Source organism: Tachysurus vachellii, chromosome 11 (genome assembly GCF_030014155.1).
Source record: "Tachysurus vachellii isolate PV-2020 chromosome 11, HZAU_Pvac_v1, whole genome shotgun sequence".
In the NCBI taxonomy this organism is placed as follows: Eukaryota; Metazoa; Chordata; class Actinopteri; order Siluriformes; family Bagridae; genus Tachysurus; species Tachysurus vachellii.
The window spans coordinates 18,932,932-18,954,431 of NC_083470.1; the positions used below are offsets into that span (position 1 = coordinate 18,932,932).

The 21,500-nt window shown below is 39.0% G+C and overlaps 1 protein-coding gene across 1 annotated transcript in view; it reads right to left on the minus strand.

The window, feature by feature from the left end:
* The window catches only part of cacna2d3a (calcium channel, voltage-dependent, alpha 2/delta subunit 3a), a 210,801-nt gene extending 191,440 nt beyond the window's left edge, over positions 1-19,361 (minus strand). The window contains exons 1-2 of the mRNA XM_060881760.1: positions 19,139-19,361; positions 18,437-18,518 (exon numbers count right to left, since the gene is read on the minus strand). Coding sequence (XP_060737743.1) covers positions 18,437-18,518; positions 19,139-19,251 — 195 coding nt within the window. The 5' untranslated portion in view covers positions 19,252-19,361. The remainder of the gene's footprint in view (positions 1-18,436; positions 18,519-19,138) is intronic.
* Between the last annotated feature and the right edge of the window lie 2,139 nt (positions 19,362-21,500).

The window sequence follows — 21,500 nt, forward strand, 5'->3', positions numbered from 1 at the left end:
AACCAATTTTTAAAGCTTTTCCAGGGAGTGTTTGACCATTTACCTGGGGACAAAAAGACAATGATTTTTTTCTCATTATTGCCCTCAAACAAGATAGAGCTGCTCAGTATGCTGTTCCAGAGACCTGCTGAGTATAGTTAAGCACACTGGTGGCAGGTAGTGGCTGAAACAAGCTAGCTCTCAATGTCGTCCACTGGCAAGAGCTGAACAAATATCTGTTTATGAAGTTAGGTTGTTGCAATCACTAGATAAACTGCAAATCCTGGATCGAGAAGTCCTTCCAAATTGACAAAGTGACTATGAGCCACTTGTACAGTGAATGCAATCTCCACGCTTCAGAACCAATTGACATATACAGTAAAGATGGATGATGTAGAATGCTAAACCTTTGAATGCAGAATGCTAACTTTTGCGGTCCTTAACACCATATTGAACAGTACTCTTGACAGCACACCACCAAGTCTCCACAGACCACCTATGAGCAGGCAATCTCCAAGTCCTTCATTACAGTGAGAACTTCCAGTTTCTACTCTTGTCAAAATTTTGTAATTCCTGTTCAGATCATGCACTGAGTAAACCTGAATGTGTTTGGTTCGAAAGAGAATTTTGTCACTGCAACATCCATTCAAACTTCAGGCCCTGAACTGGAGGTGGGTCAGTAACCATGAAATGCAGCAAACAAATCACCCTCTATGTCAGCATTCTACACCAGTAATAAACATCTCACTTCTGGTCACTGTATTTACCCATATCTTCCAAAGAGACACAAGCTATGGAGGAATACATCAAGGAGGCTCTCAAACAGTGGTACATACGCCCCTCTACCTCACCAGTTTTCACTTCTTCTATGCTGTGAAGTAGTGTTCATTTCGTCACCTATTTTTAATTTAGTCTTAGTCTTAGTCTTGTGCCAAATGTCCTTGTTAGTTTTAGTCATATTTAGTCATTCACATATCTTTTTTGTTAGTCTTAGTTTTAGTCGACTAAAAGTCTCGTCATTTTAGACTAGTTTTAGTCAAAAGAAAACTCAAGGTATCTTAGTCAAGTTTTAGTCGACTAAAAGTCTTTTAATTTTAGTCTAGTTTTAGTCAAAAAATTGTAGCTTGACCACATCTGGAATCTATTGTAAGAATAAATAAAACGAGGCCTCATTAAATACAATAATATCAGGAACACAAGTGTTATAGTGGAAATAAATAACTTAATGAAAAGCCTAAGATAAAAACTGTAGGTGTGTATGTATATATATATGTATATATATATATATATATATATATATATATATATATATATATATATATATATATATATATATATATATACCAATTACCAACTTAATGCAAGTTATACATGGTATTGCACACACCATTATTGATGATATTTGGAGCAATATTACATGTAATTGTTAAACTTGATTCCCTTACATATACATTTGCTTTTAAGCCTAGTTATTCATTTTGATTATAATGTGATTGTGACAGGGGCGTGGGAAGAGGTTTCAGGTTGGGGGTGCTGAGTTTTTTCTGTCACCATAACTGTTGACACCAGGATCAGACAACATTCCTGGACCAGACAACATTCATAGCATGGTGCTCAGAGAATGTGCAGAACAGCTAGCGGATGTCTTTACGGACATCTTCAACATTTCCCTGAGCAGCGCCGTTGTTCCTACGTGCCTCAAAACTACCACCATCGTTCCTGTCCCAAAGAAGTCTACAGTGTCCTGCCTCAATGACTATCACCCCGTTACACTCACACCCATAGTTATGAAGTGCTTCAAGAAGCTCGTCATGAGGCACATCAAGACCCAGCTACCACCCTCACTGGACCCCCTACAGTTCGCGTATGTCCAAACCGCTCCACAGACGATGCCATTGCCACAGCCCTCCACTTAGCCCTCACCCACCTGGACAATAAAGACATTTATGTACGAATGCTGTTCATAGACTTTAGTTCAGCATTCAATACAATCATCCCTCACCTGATTGGGAAGCTGAGCCTGCTGGGACTAAACACCTGGTCACTCAACACCAGCGCCATCACCAAGAAAGCCCAGCAGCGTCTCTACATCCTACGAAGGCTGAGAAAGGCACATCTCCCTCCCCCCATCCTGACCATGTTCTACAGAGGGACCATTGAGAGCATCCTGAGCAGCTGCATCACTGTCTGGTTCGGGAACTGTATGATCTCGGATCGCAAAAATCCCTGCAGCGGATAGTGAGGACAGCGGAGAAGATCATTGGGGTCTCTCTTCCCTCTATCATAGACACTTACACCACACGCTGCATCCGCAAAGCCAACAGCATTGTGGATGACCCCACACACCCCTCACACACACTCTTCACCCTCCTGCCATCTGGAAAGAGGTACCGAAGCATTCGGGCCCTCACGATCAGACTGTGTAACAGCTTCTTCCCACAAGCCATCAGACTTCTCAATACTGTAACTGAACTGTACTGTACTGAGCACAACATACACACACATCATCTGTATGGACTGCATAGACCCTCACAAAACACACACACTGACACATCATACTGTTTACATGCTGCTTACAATCCAGCATACTGTTTGCATGCTGTTTTGCACACTTTTTCTGCTGTTTTTGCACAAACTGTCCCAACATTTCAGCCGTTTTTGCACATATTGTACAATATCTCAGCCATTTCGCACATACTATACAATATTTCAGTCATTTGCTGTTTTTTGCACAATTCTATATATTATCCCAAGGACCTGCTGCTAAGAAACTTCATTCTAATGTTACTGCACGAAATATTGTTTGAACATTCAGTATTCACATACAGTATAAACACTGGTCGGTCGGCGCTGTTTCTGTTACTGTTTATTGTCTTTTGTGTATTGCATTTTTTGTACTTTTTTGTATTGTCTTGTAACTTTGTGTCTGCACTGTCTTTTGTCCTGCACTGTCTTTTGTCCTGCACTGTCTTTTGTCCTGCACTGTCTTGTCTGTCTTGTTTGTCATGTCCTGCACTGTTTGCACCAGGTTGCACAGTTGCACTTTATGTGGCTAGGACTACTTACAAGTCTTTAGCCCTGTCTTTGTTTTATGTAGCACCATGATCCTGGAGAAACGTTGTCTCATTTCACTGTGTACTGCAACAGCTATATATGGTTGAATGGTTAATATGGTTAAATTATCGATTTATTTGGTAGGTAGCAATGTAATAAGCGGTATCCGCTTCGCGGACCTGTAACTTGAGCAACAGTGCGAAGCCGCGAACTCGTTGTGAATATTTTAAAGGCGTAACAGCTAATGAAGAAGCAGAGACAATTGTAGATGAAAATGAAGAGAGATTTTATCTTAATTTTTATTTTATACAAAACATTTTCGTCTCGTCTTTTTTCGTCAACAATAATGCATGTTAATTTAGTCTTAGTCAGCGTTTTTGGACAGTGGTGCAGTCTTGTCATCGTCTCATCTTAGTCATGAAAAAAAAAGGTTGTTGACGAACATATTTCGTCTCGTCTCGTCTGACGAAATTATCACTACTGTGAAGAAAGAGAATGGCCAATGACCCTCCATTAAATCAAGTCACTGTGTTCCTCCCTGCTTCTGGTCCCATCCACCGTAGAACAACAAAATGAGGCAACAGTCTTCACTAAACAATCTTTATACAATACGTATATGGGAGGGAGATGAGTGCAAGTCTTTAGTACGACATCTGGTCACTAATTGTACTGCGTAAGTCCATATGTGCTATCTTCAGCACCAGCTAATTTTCACTAGCAGATGTTCAGAAAGTATGTGATTGATATATTAATGGCATTCTGATCTACTCCATTCTGAATGTCCTGTCACAGTTACTCAAACACCAGCTCTATTTGAAAGGTGAAAATGTGAGTGTCATGTGCACAAGGTAGCTAAGGCTACATAATAGGACCAAAGCGGAGGCTTATGGATGAGGTCAAAGTGTCAGATGTAATCAACTGGACCATTTCAAAAGCAATGCATGCTTCAATGGGAGGATTCAGTAAACAAGGTACTTGAGAAACACAAGCGTTAACACCTAACAAGAAAATTAACTTATACATTCATTAATACATTCACAATTGAATATATATTCAAAAATATGGGGCAATTTAAAGTCACCAATCCATCTCTCTGCAACTTTTTGAAAAGAAACAAGGTAAAAACCTAGGTGGACATGCCTGAGAACATATGAAAACTAGCACACGGAAACCTAAGATCGGGATTAAGAGACCACTGGAGCACTGCACCACCATTACACCCATTAAAAATATTTAATGAACCTCATAAAAAATGTGATAATGTTTTTTCCTAGTACTGGCAATGTATCCTCAATGTGCTCTAAGGACTAATCATGCAAGCGGAAAGCAATGCACAGGTATTACAGCAATCTCTGTTTTGAAGCTTTAAACATTAAGTTTCTTTTCACATCCCCACATTTTCTCTCTCTGTCTCTTCATCTCCACACCTGATAAGAGGCCTGCCGATGCTCTAAATCACCTGTCATGTCTGAACACATCAGCACTGTGTCAGATTTTTTTCTGTCTGACAGAGCTGCACATCATAAAGCTGTCTACTGCCTAACAGGTAAACACCCTCTCATTTCAGAGATACTCTCTCCCACACATACCCATTTCCCTTCCTTGCTCTAAGTGGTATTCAGGAACCATTTTTATTGTACTAAATTGCATTACAAACTGCATTCTTGCCAAAAGTGCCTTCCAAAATATGAGCAATTCCAGACCAAAAAATAACCTCAAAAACTGCAGAAGGATAGCTGACACAGTGTATGAGATGAAAGACACACTTTAATTTCCTAGAAAATCAACATTAAACATCACTGATATTAGATTAATAAATAAAGCAAAAAATTCTAACAAACAGGGCAAAATGTCCTTGTAATTTAATCCTTTCTAGAGGAATGAATTTTCAGTTAAGTCCACCTGTAATTCGAATTTTTCCCATTTCCCAATAGAGGTTCAGACTGGCACTCAAAGATGCACAAATGGCAGAGAATGAGAATTCCTCCCTGAAGGCGAGCGAGAGGAGCGGAGGTAATGGTCTGTGACCAGAGCACGATGAAATCGATTTGCCAGTGAGCTGCCACTGAAGAGGGCTTGGCGAACCCACCTGGTTAAACTGTCACCAACAAAACAACAAGAAGAGACAAGAGGACAAAGAATGAGGACAAGATATTAATCTTTTTTTTACACTGTCTCTCTACCATTCTGTCATTATCTAGATCTTTAGCTGAGTGGCTTATATCAGTGCCAATCTGGTTAAAAAAAACACAGCTAGAGCTCTAGTTTATAAGCATGATTTCATAATGACAGTGATCCTCTGGGTTAAATATGTGCACCTGCAAATTTCAGTTCTCGTGAAGTAGTTGAAAGAGATTGCAAATGTACAGTACTTGCTTCTCTCTCTCTCGCTCTTTTTCTCTCTCTCTCTGTCACTCTCTCTCTCTTTCTCTCTCTCTCTCTCTGTTGCTCTCTCTCTCTTTCCTAGGGAGTACAGATTATTTTTACCAAAAACATTTTAATTTGTGTATGAATGAGTACATGCACATGTATGATTGTAACACCTGGACCCAGGATACGATGTCTCTTACTCGGTGCATGCTGGGAAGCAGGCATGTGAGAGTGTGTGTGGTGAGACCTTATTTGTTGGTTAGAGTTAGAGTCTGTTATCTTAGAGCTTGTTTTTTTGTCATGTAAGTAGCTTATATACAAGGTTTGTATTTTTTTTGTTTGTGTAATTTTTTTGTGTAAATCAGTTGGCGAGACGTCATCCTTATCACTACGGCACGGCCTATAAGGTGCATGCCTGAGCTGCAAAAATCAATTGGAGATGGTTTTCCTAGTGTTGAATTTTGTATTTGAGAAAATGATTGAGAACGGTATAGTAATTATGGAACATTTTGCTCTGGTTACTCTACTGTATTCACCATTCATACATCATACATATAATGACCCACCCTTATTTCTAAATAACAATCTTGAGAGAAAATTAATGAGATTTGGAAAACTGGAAAGAAAAATTCGGCCTCTATATCTGGAATGTAAAAGCCAGGGTCTAAAACACTTAATGTCCTCTCAAAGGCAGTTTTACCTGTACTTAGATCCACCAACACAAATGCTCAATATTTCTTTTAAGTTTAAATATGAAAGAAAAAGTCGTTGAAGTACGCAACTACAGCGTGTTTATTGTGTCTTGAATGTAAAGATCTGTCTGTCCACACAAAGAACAAGCTGCCAAAGCTACTAGAGGTAGCTGGTGCTAACAATGAGACTGCTAATGAACCGGCAGCAGATCACAGTGAACTAACACAAACACAGTATTTTGACATGGAAAAGTCTCATTATGAAGACATTGAACAAACATTAGAGGAAAGTACTTTGGATGTCATGAAAGGAAGCACGGAGACAGTCAATATTTGGAAGAAATCAACTGAGCAGAAGGTATCGTACATGTCACAATGATGCTGATCACTCACAGGAAACAGCAGGTGAGCTTTCACAAACTGATGGCAGAGCAAAGAACAGTGCAGTGATAAAAATAAAAGTAGAGAAAAGGGGGAATACTGTAGTCAATTGAATAGTTTGAGTGAATAGTTTATGAACTGATACCCTGATATATTCGCTGGAAGGAGGAAAGAAGATAAGGAGACTTGGTGGTGGAATGAGGAAGTTCAGGATAGTATACAGAGGAAGAGATTAGCCAAGAAGAAGTGGGATATGGACAGGACTGAAGAGAATAGACAGGAATACAAGGAGTTACAGCGCAGAGTGAAGAGGGAGGTGTCTAAGGCCAAGCAGAAGGCATATGACGAGTTGTACACTAGGTTAGACACTAGAGAAGGAGAGAAGGACTTGTACAGGTTAGCTAGACAGAGGGATCGAGATGGGAAGGATGTGCAGCAAGTTAGAATTATTAAGGATAGAGATGGAAGGGTGCTCACAAGTGAGGAGAGTGTACAGAGGAGATGGAAGGAATATTTTGAGGAGCTGATGAATGAGGAAAATCAGAGGGAAAAAAGAGTAGAAGGGGTGAACTCTGTGGAACAGGAAGTAGATAAGATTAGAAAGGATGAAGTCAGGAAGGCCTTGAAGAGGATGAAAAGTGGAAAGGCAGTTGGTCCTGACGACATCCCGGTAGAGGTCTGGAAGTGTCTAGGAGAGGCAGCAGTGGAATTTTTAACTAGTTTGTTCAACAGGGTATTAGAAAGTGAGAGGATGCCTGAGGAATGGAGAAGGAGTGTGTTAGTGCCGATCTTTAAGAATAAGGGTGACGTGCAGAGTTGCAGCAACTATAGGGGGATAAAGTTGATGAGCCATACAATGAAGTTGTGGGAAAGAGTAGTGGAAGCTAGGTTAAGGAAGGTGGTGGAAATTTGTGAGCAGCAGTATGGCTTCATGCCCAGAAAGAGCACAACAGATGCAATTTTTGCTCTGAGAATGTTGATGGAGAAGTATAGGGATGGTCAGAGGGAGTTGCACTGTGTGTTTGTAGACTTAGAGAAAGCGTATGACAGGGTGCCAAGAGAAGAGCTGTGGTACTGTATGAGGAAGTCAGGAGTAGCAGAGAAGTATGTCAGAGTGGTGCAGGACATGTACGAGAGGAGCAGGACAGTGGTGAGGTGTGCTGTAGGTCAGACAGAGGAGTTCACAGTGGAGGTGGGACTGCATCAGGGATCGGCTCTGAGCCCCTTCCTGTTTGCTATAGTGATGGACCAGTTGTCAGAGGAGGTCAGACAGGAGTCTCCTTGGACGATGATGTTTGCAGATGACATTGTGATCTGTAGTGAGAGCAGGGAGCAAGTGGAGGAAAACCTGGAGAGGTGGAGGTTTGCGCTGGAGAGAAGAGGAATGAAAGTCAGTCGTAGTAAGACTGAGTACATGTGTGTGAATGAAAGGGAGGGAAGTGGAATAGTAAGGTTACAGGGTGAAGAGGTGAAGAAGGTACAGGAGTTTAAGTACTTGGGGTCAACAGTCCAGAGTAATGGAGAGAGTGGGAAAGAAGTAAAGAAGCGAGTGCAGGCAGGTTGGAGTGGGTGGAGAAAGGTGTCAGGAGTTCTGTGTGATAGGAAAATATCAGCAAGAATCAAGGGGAAGGTGTACAGGACAGTGGTGAGACCGGCCGTGCTGTATGGTTTAGAGACAGTGACACTGAAGAAGAGACAGGAGTCAGAGCTTGAGGTAGCCGAACTGAAGATGTTGAGGTTCTCTTTGGGTGTGACAAGATTGGACAGGATTAGGAACGAGTACATCAGAGGGACAGCCCATGTTGGACGTTTGGGGGACAAAGTTAGGGAGGCGAGATTAAGATGGTTTGGACATGTTCAGAGGAGGGAGAGTGAGTATATTGGTAGGAGACTGTTGGACATGGAGCTGCCAGGCAGGAGGCAAAGAGGAAGGCCAAAGAGGAGGTATATGGATGTAATTAATGAGGATTTGAAGTTAGTGGGTGCAAGTGTTGAGGATGCAGAAGATAGGGTTAGGTGGAGAGAGATGATTCGCTGTGGCGACCCCTGAAGGGAAAAGCCGAAAGAAGAAGAAGACCCTGATATATTCGCTTGTTGAAATAAACAAGTTTCTACATGATAGTCAGGTGAAAAAAAAAAAAGTTCTGCTCAAGATGTGAAATTTGTAAGATCAAACACCATCAATGGAGAAACTTATCCTGAAATAAAAACAACCAAATAAAAGAAAATATCCTGGCATCTAAGGTGTACTGTATTGTTTTTTTTGGGGGGGTTTTTTTTTTTTTTTGAAGATTGTCCTCTTTTTTCTCTCCATCCTCTCTATGACTTCAGTGAGGTCCGTTTGGCTTAATATAACTTCGTCTTAGAAGCTTATAGAGGCCAAAGAAAAAAAGATATGAGGAATATGGTAGAAAGGCCAATGTACTATAAGCAACAAACAAATTGTGGAGATCTCCATTTTCATTTTTAATATATCATTATCTCCTAAAACTAGTCCATATTCACATTTTCACAAACTCATGTGAGATTGCAACAAAACCACAAATTTCGTGGAAAACTTTATTGAAGCAATTTTCACCACTAAGGAGAGGAAAACTTTGGAAGCATTTGAGTGGGACATAATGTTTCTTCAGGGAGAAACTGAAAGTGATATCCATGAACTTTAACAATGTTTTAAAGACAAAAGGAAAAAGCAGCTCTATTCCAAAGTGAGAACGTAATTGTGGTTCTAGTGCAGTCCTGTTCTGTCTCATTAAAATATATGAATACACCCAGTGCCTACTTCTTCAACTCTGTAAAAACAGTAGCACAGTACAAACTCATATCCTGATGGAAGAAAAGCAGTTCTGAAATGCTGTAATATTTTATTCTCTAGAATCTGTGTAAAGAATTGGAATTGGAGCCAAAAAGAATCTATTTGGCTGTGTAAGCCAAATAGAATTCTACCCTGACTACCCACTATTGAATGGATCCCTTTCAAATGCATGGACAGATCATCGAAAATATGCTTTCCCTTTTAAAGTAGCCACTAATGTGGGAGGCTAGCATGAAGAAGAAGAGTGGCTTTTAACTTTTACAACTGTGGAAACTGTGTGAAAGTGTCCCAACACTTTCACAACTGGGTATCAACAAGGTGGGCTGAACTGTTTGGCACAAACCTCACCCAAAAAGGTAGGTGTTAGTGTCTGTACAAACAAATGGACAGCTGATCTCCAGTTGAGGATTGAACATGGGATGACAGCTATTAAAAGACACCTGGCACATTACACTCCAAATATTTTGCCATATTTTTGTTCTTTGTTTATGGCTAACTGTTGTTTCTGACCCTTGAATGCAGCAATTTCAATATGGAGAGAGTTTTAGCCCATTTGGTATAGTATCTAGGTGCAAAGGTAAAGAGAGGAATTCTTTCTTTAAATATGAAATGCAAGCTAAGGCTACCTCCTGGGCGGCACTAGGAGTGTCCCTTGACACGTTCATCAGATTTTACAGACTGAGTGTTGGTTTGTCATGGTCTACACTCCCTGTAGTGAGTTTGAGTGATTCTCACCCTCAATAAAGTCAATTCTAGCAAAATGAAAAATTATGAGCAGATCTAATGAAATACTGATAACTCCACTCCATTAGGTTACACTAGGATGTTGATCTGTGTTATTATTTCATATTTTTTTCATATTGTTAAATTCCTGCTTAAAAGTGTAGTGAATATTTTTTCTTAATAATTTGAATTATGCTACTGATAAATGAATAATTAATTTTCAAATATTTGCCTATGTTTGTTTGACAGTGTAACATATGGTAAGAGACACGCTACAACTGTTTTAAGTTTATTGAATAATATGGGTATGTAGGTCCCATAAACTAAAAAAGTGCAGGGGTCAATACTAACGTAGACAAGATAGTAACAGGCATATCCAGATCAGTAATACTAATACACAGCCAAAGGTTAAAACAACAAAAAACAGCTTGTTGAAGCTATTCTGGTTGATATGGTTTAGCCATAGAGGAATATCTCTGGATGAGGCAAATCTTGTCATCTCCCTGCAATGTCTTTCTACTGGCTTAACAAGTTGCTGTTTACTAAGTTGATGGTGAACTAGCAAATTGAGAGAGGTAGAAGAGAAATGCATTAACTCAATGTAATTCTTATTGTAGCAATCCTGCGATCTTTTGAAGACCAGTGCTAAAATGTGGAGTAAAGACCAAAACAGAAACAAGGGCATAGGGTATAATAGCAAAAAGCACATAGAGGAACCAAAACAAACAAATATGATGAAAAAAGGGTTTGTCATGCTTGGACCCGTGACATGTCCCAAGACAGGGAATTAGAGACAGAGAGAGAAATGTTTCTGCTCATTAACAAGCATTAATGCCCTGATACTGCACCTGGCATGTACAGTATATGTGTAAACAAATAAAGATGGAAAATAAGATGCAATTATCCTGGCTGGATCTTGATAAATAAAGAACCGGAACCAAACCATTTAAAAATTAGCAAATTTCAGCATTTAAAGGCGTTATGTGAGAGTTTCACAAATACATTTAGTTCAGGAAGCTCTACACACAGATAAACTTTGGATTTCTGAGGTGCATACATTTGCATAACAGGCTGAAACTAGAATTATATTGATCAGGCTGTCTTTAGTTTCTACTTCAATTCATACACACACTTACATACTGCATCCACTTTGCCACTGCCCTCGGCTGATTTAACCTTGAAATTGGAGAGATTTCCGATACAGTGGTGGTCAAATTTCAGCTGGTGCAACACAAGACAGACTTGTGCACTGAAGGTCAGGATGAGATGGGACATGATCTGGCAATATGCTTGATTGAGATGTAAAAGGTCCAGGAAAATAAAATATCAACGGTTATTACTGAGGAAAACATCAATATCATATTTTCAGACTGAGAAGGAGTATAAGTACATGGTTTCTGGCACTCTGATACGGATACAGATACTAATAATAATATCCAATGAGTAACATACTTGGTATAACGCAATCACAGGTCCCACAGAACATTTCTATATTTGGAATTTACTTGAATGTTTAAAATAGATACATATACTGTATGCTTCAGTCTTATGTTCTGACTCAAATATTCTGAGAGGCATTAGAGCATTTATTCTAACATGCCTTCAGATATCTTCTTGGAATCATTTAATGGACTGGAAGGGCTTTTGTTGAATGCCCACTAAGCAGGAATATGCCAAGGCTGAATGTTTAAATTGACCATGTACATTGAATATTACTGCCACAATGTCTGCAACACTTCAGTGTACAAGCAAAGTCTCTCTCACAGTTAATTGTTTGTGAAAACTATATAAAGTTAGAGAGTCTAGCAACATTGATTCCTTCATTTGTAGAGGTCAGTTTATGCTTAGTGTTAGACCTGCCAGCAGCAAGTTGCAGAAGTCGAGTCTTGAAATGACAAGAGACTTAAACAACACCTGAGTGGCCTGTGTGGATAAAAGTGACTGGGTCCTTCTGATATTGTAAGTGAGATACTGACATGAGAGGGTCAACTTAGCAATATGCAAGGAATAGGACAATTGATAGTCAATGGTTACCCCAAGGTTGCGAGCAGTGGAAAATGGGGATCAGCGAGTTGTCCAGAGAGATCAGAGGATCCTGGCATGTGGATGAATCACCTGAGATGAACAGCAGTTTGGTTTTGCTGAAATTGAGTTTCAGCTGATGACCTGCCATCCATGATATGATATGTCTGCTAGACATGTCGAGATCCAAGCAGAAGCAATGGTGTCTGAGGGAGGGAAGGAGAAGACAGGTCGCGTGTCATCGGAATAGCAGTGGTAAGAGAGCCCATGTGAGGAAATAACTTCACCAAGAGAGTGAGTAAAGAGGTATAAAAAAGGAGAACTGTTTACTGAGCATTGTGGGACACCAGTGGATAGTCTGCATGGAGCAGATGTCTATCCCCTCCATGTTATCTGTTATGAGCCACCTACCAGGGAGGAAGTAAACCACTGAGACCCAAGAGAGTGGACAAGAGACTTTTGTAATTGACTGTGTAAAACACTGCTGAAAGGTTGAGGAGGATGAGGACAAACTGTAGTTTGGTTGTTCTAGTTGCATGTAATTTCTCAGTGACAGCCAAAAAGGTCTCTGTGGGACAAGGGTCCCTGTGGAATGTGCCGATTTGAAGCCAGACCAGTTGGGATCTTGGCGGTTGTTCTGTGAGAGAAAGAAACAGCTGATTGTGAAGTGAACTTAGCCTACTTGCATGGATTCTAGCAATGCTTCATCGTTGTTGTAATGCTAAGTCTGTAAGGACATTTTGGTTAAATCCTTGTCACTATGCTGCTTGAGCTGTGCAATCTAGGTCACCACTCTGAGTTCACAATCAGGAACTCAGAAAATCCAGAAATATTAACCAAAAATTTAACACACTAAAATAAGGTATCAACAGCTATGAGAATGCAAATGCTATGAGTATACGGGGCATGTGAATGAGTTTAGGTGTGAGTGATTAGAAGCATGGTGAACTTGCACGGGTGAGTATTTGTTTGAGTTTTGTAGTCCATGAGGGCCATGTCTATGGGCCAAAATGCAACCTGGGAATTGGAGATTGCTTTCTCGACATAGCTGTGCTCATAAACTGTCAGGAATACAAAAGCACAGCATTTTTTTAAAATGATTATATATTATAACACTTTTATTTACAATTAAAAAACGAGCATTTGCTGCCTCCTGTTTGGGGTCACCATAGCTGATTATCTGAGTCTCGTATTTAATCTTGGCAGAGGTTTTATGCTGGATGTCCTTCCTGATGCAACTCTTCAATTTAATCTTGGGTTGAAAGCAGCATTGAGAGATAACCCTTCAGAGGCTGGGTCAGTACCCTGTCTGAGAACCAAATTTATGCTTTTTATGCTAGCCTTTATTTATGAGTAAATGCTAGCCTGCCTGGTCCAATGCCACAAAAGCACTAGTGTAAGACAAACTGGAAAAAAGTTAATGCTGACAACAATAGAAAGGTGACAGAACACACAGTACATCGCAGCTTGCTGCATATTGGGCTGCATTGCCACAGAGTAATGAGAGTGTCTACAATGGGCATGTAAGCATCAGAACTGCACCACGGAGCAATAGAAGAAAGTGGCCTGGTTTGATGAATTGCATTTTCTTTGACATCACAGATGGTCGGTTGCTCGCGTGGCAATTCAATGAAGTTCCACTGCTTGAGAACGATAAAGCTGCACAACAAAGAAAAATCTATATCAGTATATTAAAAAGTAAACAACTAGCCAGTCAATCTAAACATACTGTAAGCCAGCAGTATCAGACCAGAAACATGAAAAGACAAATAAGAGCCACAGAAATCTGCTTCAGACTATATTGTTTATCTGAGCTGAAGAGAGATGCAAAAAGTCTATTTGCAGGCAATGTGAAATGCAAAGTCTGGGAGATTCAACTAATGGCTAATTCAAAGACACTTACATATGCTAATATCCACTTCACTGTTGGACAGCTTTCTGACTGTTAGCAACTGTGGTTCTATTCAAACACTGTTTAAGCTCTAGTGAAAAATTCATACTCAAACATGATTAGTGCTTCCTTTATACTATATTTAATTATTCTTTCTATGCACTCAGTGATCCCCACTGTTGTGCAGTTACATCCAGGGTAAATATGGCAGCACACGCTCTGTGTGAAGAAACACATTAAGTGCTAATTTCTATCTCACTGTGTGGCAAAATAACACTGCTCTGTGGTTGTAGCATCTATTTTTTTTTTTTGCCTGTAATTGCATTAGCATTTGAGACGGGGATTTCTACATTGACAATGAATATGTATGGGCGACATTATGCAAGTGATCAATTTAACTTTGAATGTTTCAAAAGATTATTTCCAACTCCATATTCAGAATTGAGCATTATTCATGGCTAATAAGCTGGAACTGTAGTACATTTCCTTTCATAATCCATAATGTTACCTGTATACAAAGGAGCACAATGTTTAGGCTTACTTCAAATCGAATTAAAATGACACTTGCGTTATTAACTTTTAAACAAACCTTTAAATGTAAATGTAGAAATTATATTTTTATTGTGCAACATTACATGTGTAATAGGTAGATTTAGGTCAAAAAGCATACTACCATGAGTCTGTCAAATACTACTACTAAGTCTAACAGGGCAAGATGGAGGACACATACACAAGTGTGATTCTGCACCTGTGTACCAGGAACTAGGAATGAGAGATTCAAGAATGGGAAAGAAAAAGGGCATAAGAGGTAGCATGAAGGCAGCAATTTCAGCTTGCTGATGTAGAATTTTGCGAAGGGAAGGCAAAAAATGTGCACAGATAGAGAGAGATTATACGCACCAGAGTGTCTCTTTAGATATGAATATGCAATCAAACCATCAATGTAAACTTGTAGCTAACAAAATCTGTGATTTTCCTTTTACCTAAAAATGCTTGTCTTCAACAGTGAAAATTGGCTACAGATTTGATATATTAATCTGTGTATATATATATATCTAATGCAATGAATGCAAACTAAAGGGATTTCTGCACTCAGTCTTCTTGGTTTAATACTCCATGCACCATTTATCATTCAGAAATAAAACACACATCATTAGAATCAGCAAGTAATCAGGTTTTGGAAATAATGTTATGTATTGTGTGCAAACACCCTCCTTACCCTTGACATTATTGTATTCAAAACAGACAGAAAATTAAGGATTTTCTTTTCACAGCCATGGTCTAGACCTTGCCTTTCCATATTTTATTTATTTCCATAGTGTATTGAGGTCACTGGTGTCATAGATTCAAGAAAATATATTAAAATATAGCTTTAATCATTTAACTATTAAAAATACATATCAATTTATTTTTATTATCCTTATTTATTTACAGCATTTCCATAGAATTCTTAGGATATTTCGTCAAAATCTGGCAAAGTGTGAATCTGGCATGTACCTTACAATGCAATCAATTATATGCACATCAGCTCTACTAGCTTTACAGTACAGTATGTAATGACTCAGGAAACATTGATTGCTCACCTGCAGAAAAGACACGGATAGCACGCAAGAAGACTGTAGTAGATAAAATGAATGTTTCTTCAGGTGGCGAGAGTGTAATTTCACACCTAACAGCTGATAGTCAGTATTACCTTTTACATGATTTCAAGTATTATAAACAGATGATGGTAAATGTACATCACCGAGAATTATACAAACAGTAAAAAAACATTTTCAGTGAGCAAAAAATCAAGTAGAAAGCATTTTTTGGCAATCATAATAAAATGGACTCATTCAATGAATCAGAAAATTAATCAAAAAATAGTTTGGGGCGGTGGGACGACAAGGGTTCGATGGCTGGTATTGAAATTCTACAGAAAGTTTGAATATGCCAAGAATTTGTCAAATGAGTAAATGCAAAAGTAAATACACTAGTGATTTGTCCTGTCATACAGTATACAACATTAAAGATTTGTGCATTGTGACAGCAAATTCTAAAGAACTCATTGATTTCTCATGAGAACACAGAAGTACCTGTAGTACCTGAGAAGTGCATTCCGTACCTAATCTGCATTTTGAACCTGACCTAATGCAAAAATCTATAAGCATTTCAATGAGTAAAGTGTTTCTTCTTTCTTTTCCTAACATTGCTTTTTACATACTACTTTTCTAAAGCCCTTGATTGTACACTCATTTAGAAATATTTATTCTTCTTTTTTATCCCTTTTATATCTACAGTATTTAGTCCAGATTTTAATCCTGTTTATCACCACTCGATCCTGCTTTGATCCTGTTTATCACAATTCAGTTCTGCTTTTATCCTTTATAAACACATACCCACACACACACACACACACACACACACACACACACACACACACATTTCTGTTCTTGTTAGTTAATCTCTCTTTGCTATCTTTCACTTGTTTGTTAACCATTACAAAAAAATCCAACAAAGTTCTTATGTAATTAGTCTAAAAAGTCATACAAATTTCTATACACACAGAAATGACACTCATACAGAAATACAGCAGTTAAGTAATGCTTTGCTCTCAATAAAACCAATACTACACACTAATAACTCATGAAGGCTGAAGGACTCAGAAACGGAGCACAGAGCGCAAGTCGTTCACATCATTCGTAAGTGCCCATCACATGCCCTTGGACTCTATAAAGCCTCGCTCACAACAACTCACTACCATCTCCCATTTCATTGGGTCACAAGTCTGCAAATCCAAGCAGTTTTACTCACATGCACCTGTATCCAAGACAGTCTGTGAAAGTTGTGAAAGTGCAGACAGGACAAGCAAAGAAAATATAGTTAAAGAATGAAAGCAAAGAAAAATAGTGTTCTTTTGTGTATGTGTGTGTGTGTGCATGCGTGCGTGTGTGTGTTCTGCTTATACTATCACGTTTTTCGATTTTTGTTTTTATACAATTTTCTTAAACAAGTAATTACAACTGAAAAATTACTTATGTATTTATTATGCAAAAAGTATTAGAAATTAAATAAGTAATTTTTGTCAACTGTTCAATCAGTAAATAATCGAACATTATTCGTTGTATTTAAGGACTTATTTATTGTCTCAATACTAATATTAATTCTTGCTCAATGTTACTGTGCTCATATTGTAAATACTGTACATCTTGCACTTGCTGCTTATTGCACTTCTGGTTAGATACCAAACTGCATTTCGTTAACTTGTACTTGTACATGTGTAATGACAATAAAATTGATTCTAATCTAATCTAATCTAATCTAAAAGTTTTCTAAGAAAGACAAGTGAACTTTTTTCATATGACCGCTACCAACCAGAGGGTCAGAGCGAACGTTTGCCAAGACACATGAAACAAGTAGACTGTAGCTTTTGGAACTGCTGCTCATGCTGTGTCACAGGGCAGGGTAACACATACAAAGGCAAGCACTATTCATCTTCTTCCGCATGCATGATTGGCAAAGAAGAGAAAGTGTGACACACCTCCCAAGGCTCTCTTGGACTCCCTGAACAGATGGCTGTGTCACCATCGAGAACTGAACTTCACTACAGAGCCACAAGACCGCTTTTATTGTCAAACCGTTACTGTAAGATTGAAAGTTACTGTAAACCTAGATTTCGGCATTGAATTTTAACCAAATGTAAATAGACATTGTTCAAAAAATATTCACTGGCAGTCTAAGTATTTAAAGTGGAAAGCACATTAAATATGAATTGTTTTTGGTTGCTTCGATGTGTAAATACTGTATGCACTTCCCAGGGGAAAAAGCTCATTTCCTCTGCACAATTAACCCAGTAGCCCTTATTTGAAGTTTTATTTTTGCTAAAATTGTCTGCAGAAAGATGAGCATTGAGATCAACATGTTTTACCTGGTCTAGAAGGAGTGGAGTTGTAACGGTAAGTAGCTCCATCAATCAAAGAAAATTGCAGGGTCACAGCTTAGCTTTTCAATTTGTATTTAATTCTGCTTCCATTTCATTGTTCTTCTTTAGATACCCATTTTGCATACAGCAGAATAAATTATTTTATTTGATTACATTGTTTGTGGTCATGTTATCCCAGTCGATATTTAATGAGAATAAGTGTGTGTACGGGGGCACGGTGGCTTAGTGGTTAGCACGTTCACCTCACACCTCCAGGGTCGGGGTTCGATCCCGCCTCCACCTTGTGTGTGTGGAGTTTGCATGTTCTCCCCGTGCCTCGGGGGTTTCCTCCGGGTACTCTGGTTTCCTCCCCCGGTCCAAAGACATGCATGGTAGGTTGATTGGCATCTCTGGAAAATTGTCCCTAGTGTGTGATTGTGTGAGTGAATGAGAGAGTGTGTGTGCCCTGCGATGGGTTGGCACTCCATCCAGGGTGTATTCTGCCTTGATGCCCAATGAGGCCTGAGATCGGCACAGGCTCCCCGTGACGCGAGGTAGTTCGGATAAGCGGTAGAAGATGAATGAATGAATGAATGAAGTGTGTGTACCTTCTGTAGAAGCTGTGATCCAGAGTACTTGGCAGCTATAGACTTCATCTCTCCTCCAAATGCTGAAGCCCAGAGCTTCACACTACAATGTAGAATAAACATGATCAGAGGGAGAAATTAACTGAATGCAAATAAGTACAAGCTCATATATGTGGAGGATTTAGGGTTATTTGTAGTTGCGCTTAATAATAAAATAGAATTAGATTTCTGGATGGCATAGAGGCACAGTGGGTATTGTTTCCACCTCAGATCTCCAGAGTCACCAGATCAGTCCTGAGCTAAGATTACTGTACAGTATGTGTTTCACATGTACTCTCCATGTTTGAGTGGGTTTGAGTGAGCATGTTTGAGTGCTACGCTAAACAGCATTAGGTGTGAATGTGTGGGAGCATCATACTCTGCAATAGTCTGCAATATACCAGCATCCCATCCATTTCGAATTCTCCCATTTTAAACCATTGGATAAGTTTTGGATCCTCTACCAACCTGACCAGGATAAAATCCACACTCGAAATGAAGGCATGAATTCTTCCAGTATCATTCCTACAAACTTCTTTTATTATGCGTGAATGTTAGTTTTAACATTTGTTTATGATATATGTAGGTTCTGCTTAGGTGATCTTTGTGCATTTGGTTTAAAAACTTGTAATCATGTAAACCTTACCAAATACCAGGTAGAGAGAGAGCAAAGTTGTAACTTACACTGCAGGAGGGATTCCCTGATGCGTCCCAGACACGTCGAGCACCGATGTGCTCCTTATAGTCCACATGAAGAAGAAACACACACCACACAAGTGTAAAGAAAGCACCATCATATCTCCCGTATTTAGAAATAAAACAACAACGTCGTCAGAGAGTAATTTGAATTCTCGCCCTCTCTCCTGCAGTGTTAATCACAGCCTAAAAGAGTAGAGTGAGAAATAAAGTAAAAATAGCACCCCTGATTTAAACGTCTCCAAAGAAAGACGCAGACCGCTTTATATCCAGACACAATCGCAGGGCATCCCAGTCTGTTACTTCGTCTGCTTGCGAGAACAAAAAAACGCTGTGATTTTTTTATATATATGTATATATCTGAACTACAGCTGCTGGTGGCTTTAATCTTATTCTTCTCCTCATGGGCACAGCTGGAACTCCTGTAGTGAGGGAAAAGCGCGCAAACCGTGACCTCTCAGGCAGCGCACCAAAAGAGCGCACCAAAGAGAGCCAAACCAACTGGGGAAAGAGTGGAGGGGGGAGATACAGAGAAGCAAAAAGAATGGTGGGGCTCGTCTTTTCCTTAGTTCATTCTTTCTTTGCTTACAGTCTCTCCAAAAATTATACAAACGCCTCCGCTCCTGTATATCTCTTATATTCCAGTTTATGACGCAACAAAGCTCGCCGGAGCGTATAGTCTAAGCTCTCATGATGACATGACACATGCTGACGAAAAAGGATTCAGAAAATCTCGCTAGCGTCCTGTCGACTCCCAACGAGACTCGGATGAAAAAAAAAGGAAAACGAATGAGCAAAAACAGAGCGTTTAAAAATGAAATCCAAAAAGCTGTATGTCTTTTTCCACGCTTTCCCCAAAACTCGCTGTGCGTCTGGCGTTTAAATTGCCGGAGCGCGCGCTGCTCCTGCACTCTTTCAGGAATGTATTCTAACATTAACATGCATGCTTTTTTTATTATTTGCATGCTTATTTTTTTTTTTCACTTATATTAGTTCATCTTTATATTTTACATTGGTGCTTTTATGTATAACCAGATGAAGATGAAGAGGATCTATTAATGTCTAATCACCAAACTAATCAAGAGATTGCATTGCTATTATTATTAAATTATTATTACGTTATTTTAGATATTCTACATTTATTTAATCTAACTTTAATCTAAATCTGTTATTTAATCTAACATTTAATCTAACTTTTTATTTTATGTTTTAAATTATGCTGTTAATCGTTATTGATAATTGGAAGTTCGTTTCATCAGTTTTCATTATCACCTTGCTACAGGGTGTGAATAATATAATTTTATGTATGGTTTTATTTATTCTTAAATTCTGGGTATTCACTGGCTTGAACGGAGAAAACTACTTCAGAAATGTCTTTGCATTTGCAATTTGATCATCATAAGTACATAGAATGTCTCACATGCTTAAATTAAACCCAGGTTCAATCTCCTCTTAATCAGTCTCTCAAAGTCGGCTCAACTCACATATAGGCCTTAGAGATTGTGTTGGAAATGCAGTTTAAGCAGATCAATGAGCTCAGCAGAAGCTACTGATAAATTATTCATCAACTGATTGTGTTTGATCTTCAAAAAATGCTTGAATGTTGAGGACTTGGCACACATATTGTCATGACTCAGCAAGTTTTATCTTAAACATGTGATACAGTGCTGATTTATCATTTCCCAGAAAGCAGATCTTGTCAAGACCTCATAGTCCAGGCATATAAGGATCAATTTAGGCCATAGCTAATATTCTGTAGAAATTAACATTTAAGTGACCAATGTGTGAGCAGCCACATTTAGAATTGCAGAGCGTTTACATAAATTCAGTTCAAAAATAGTCTTGTCTCTACCCTCACATACTCTATATTATTTCCCTCATTGGAAATAAGAGCACCAAACCTGTTCCCACACAAAGCAAGGTCCATGAAGACAGAGTTTGCCAACATTTTATTGGAAGAACTCAAGTGATCTAACCTAAACCCCACAGAACATCTAAGGCATGTATTGGAATGCTGACGGCATCCCAGTACCTGAAATCATTAATACTCATGTTTTAATATCTCTATGATCCAATATCTAGCAGAAAGCCTTGCCAGATCAGCAGACATTGAAACAAGTACAAATCTGAAATGAAATGTTTAAAAGACACATATAGTGATGATAAGGTGTCCGTAACCACTTGGGGTTAAATTAATGGATGATGGAATGAGTGTTTCGGCTATAGCAGCTGTCCTGTGACTTACATTTGCATGGAAGTAAATGATGGCCAAAATCTGGCCCACATCTGTATAGACAGTGCAACACTGTAATACAGCACAACTTTACACAGAGTCAGCCACAGAGTTAGA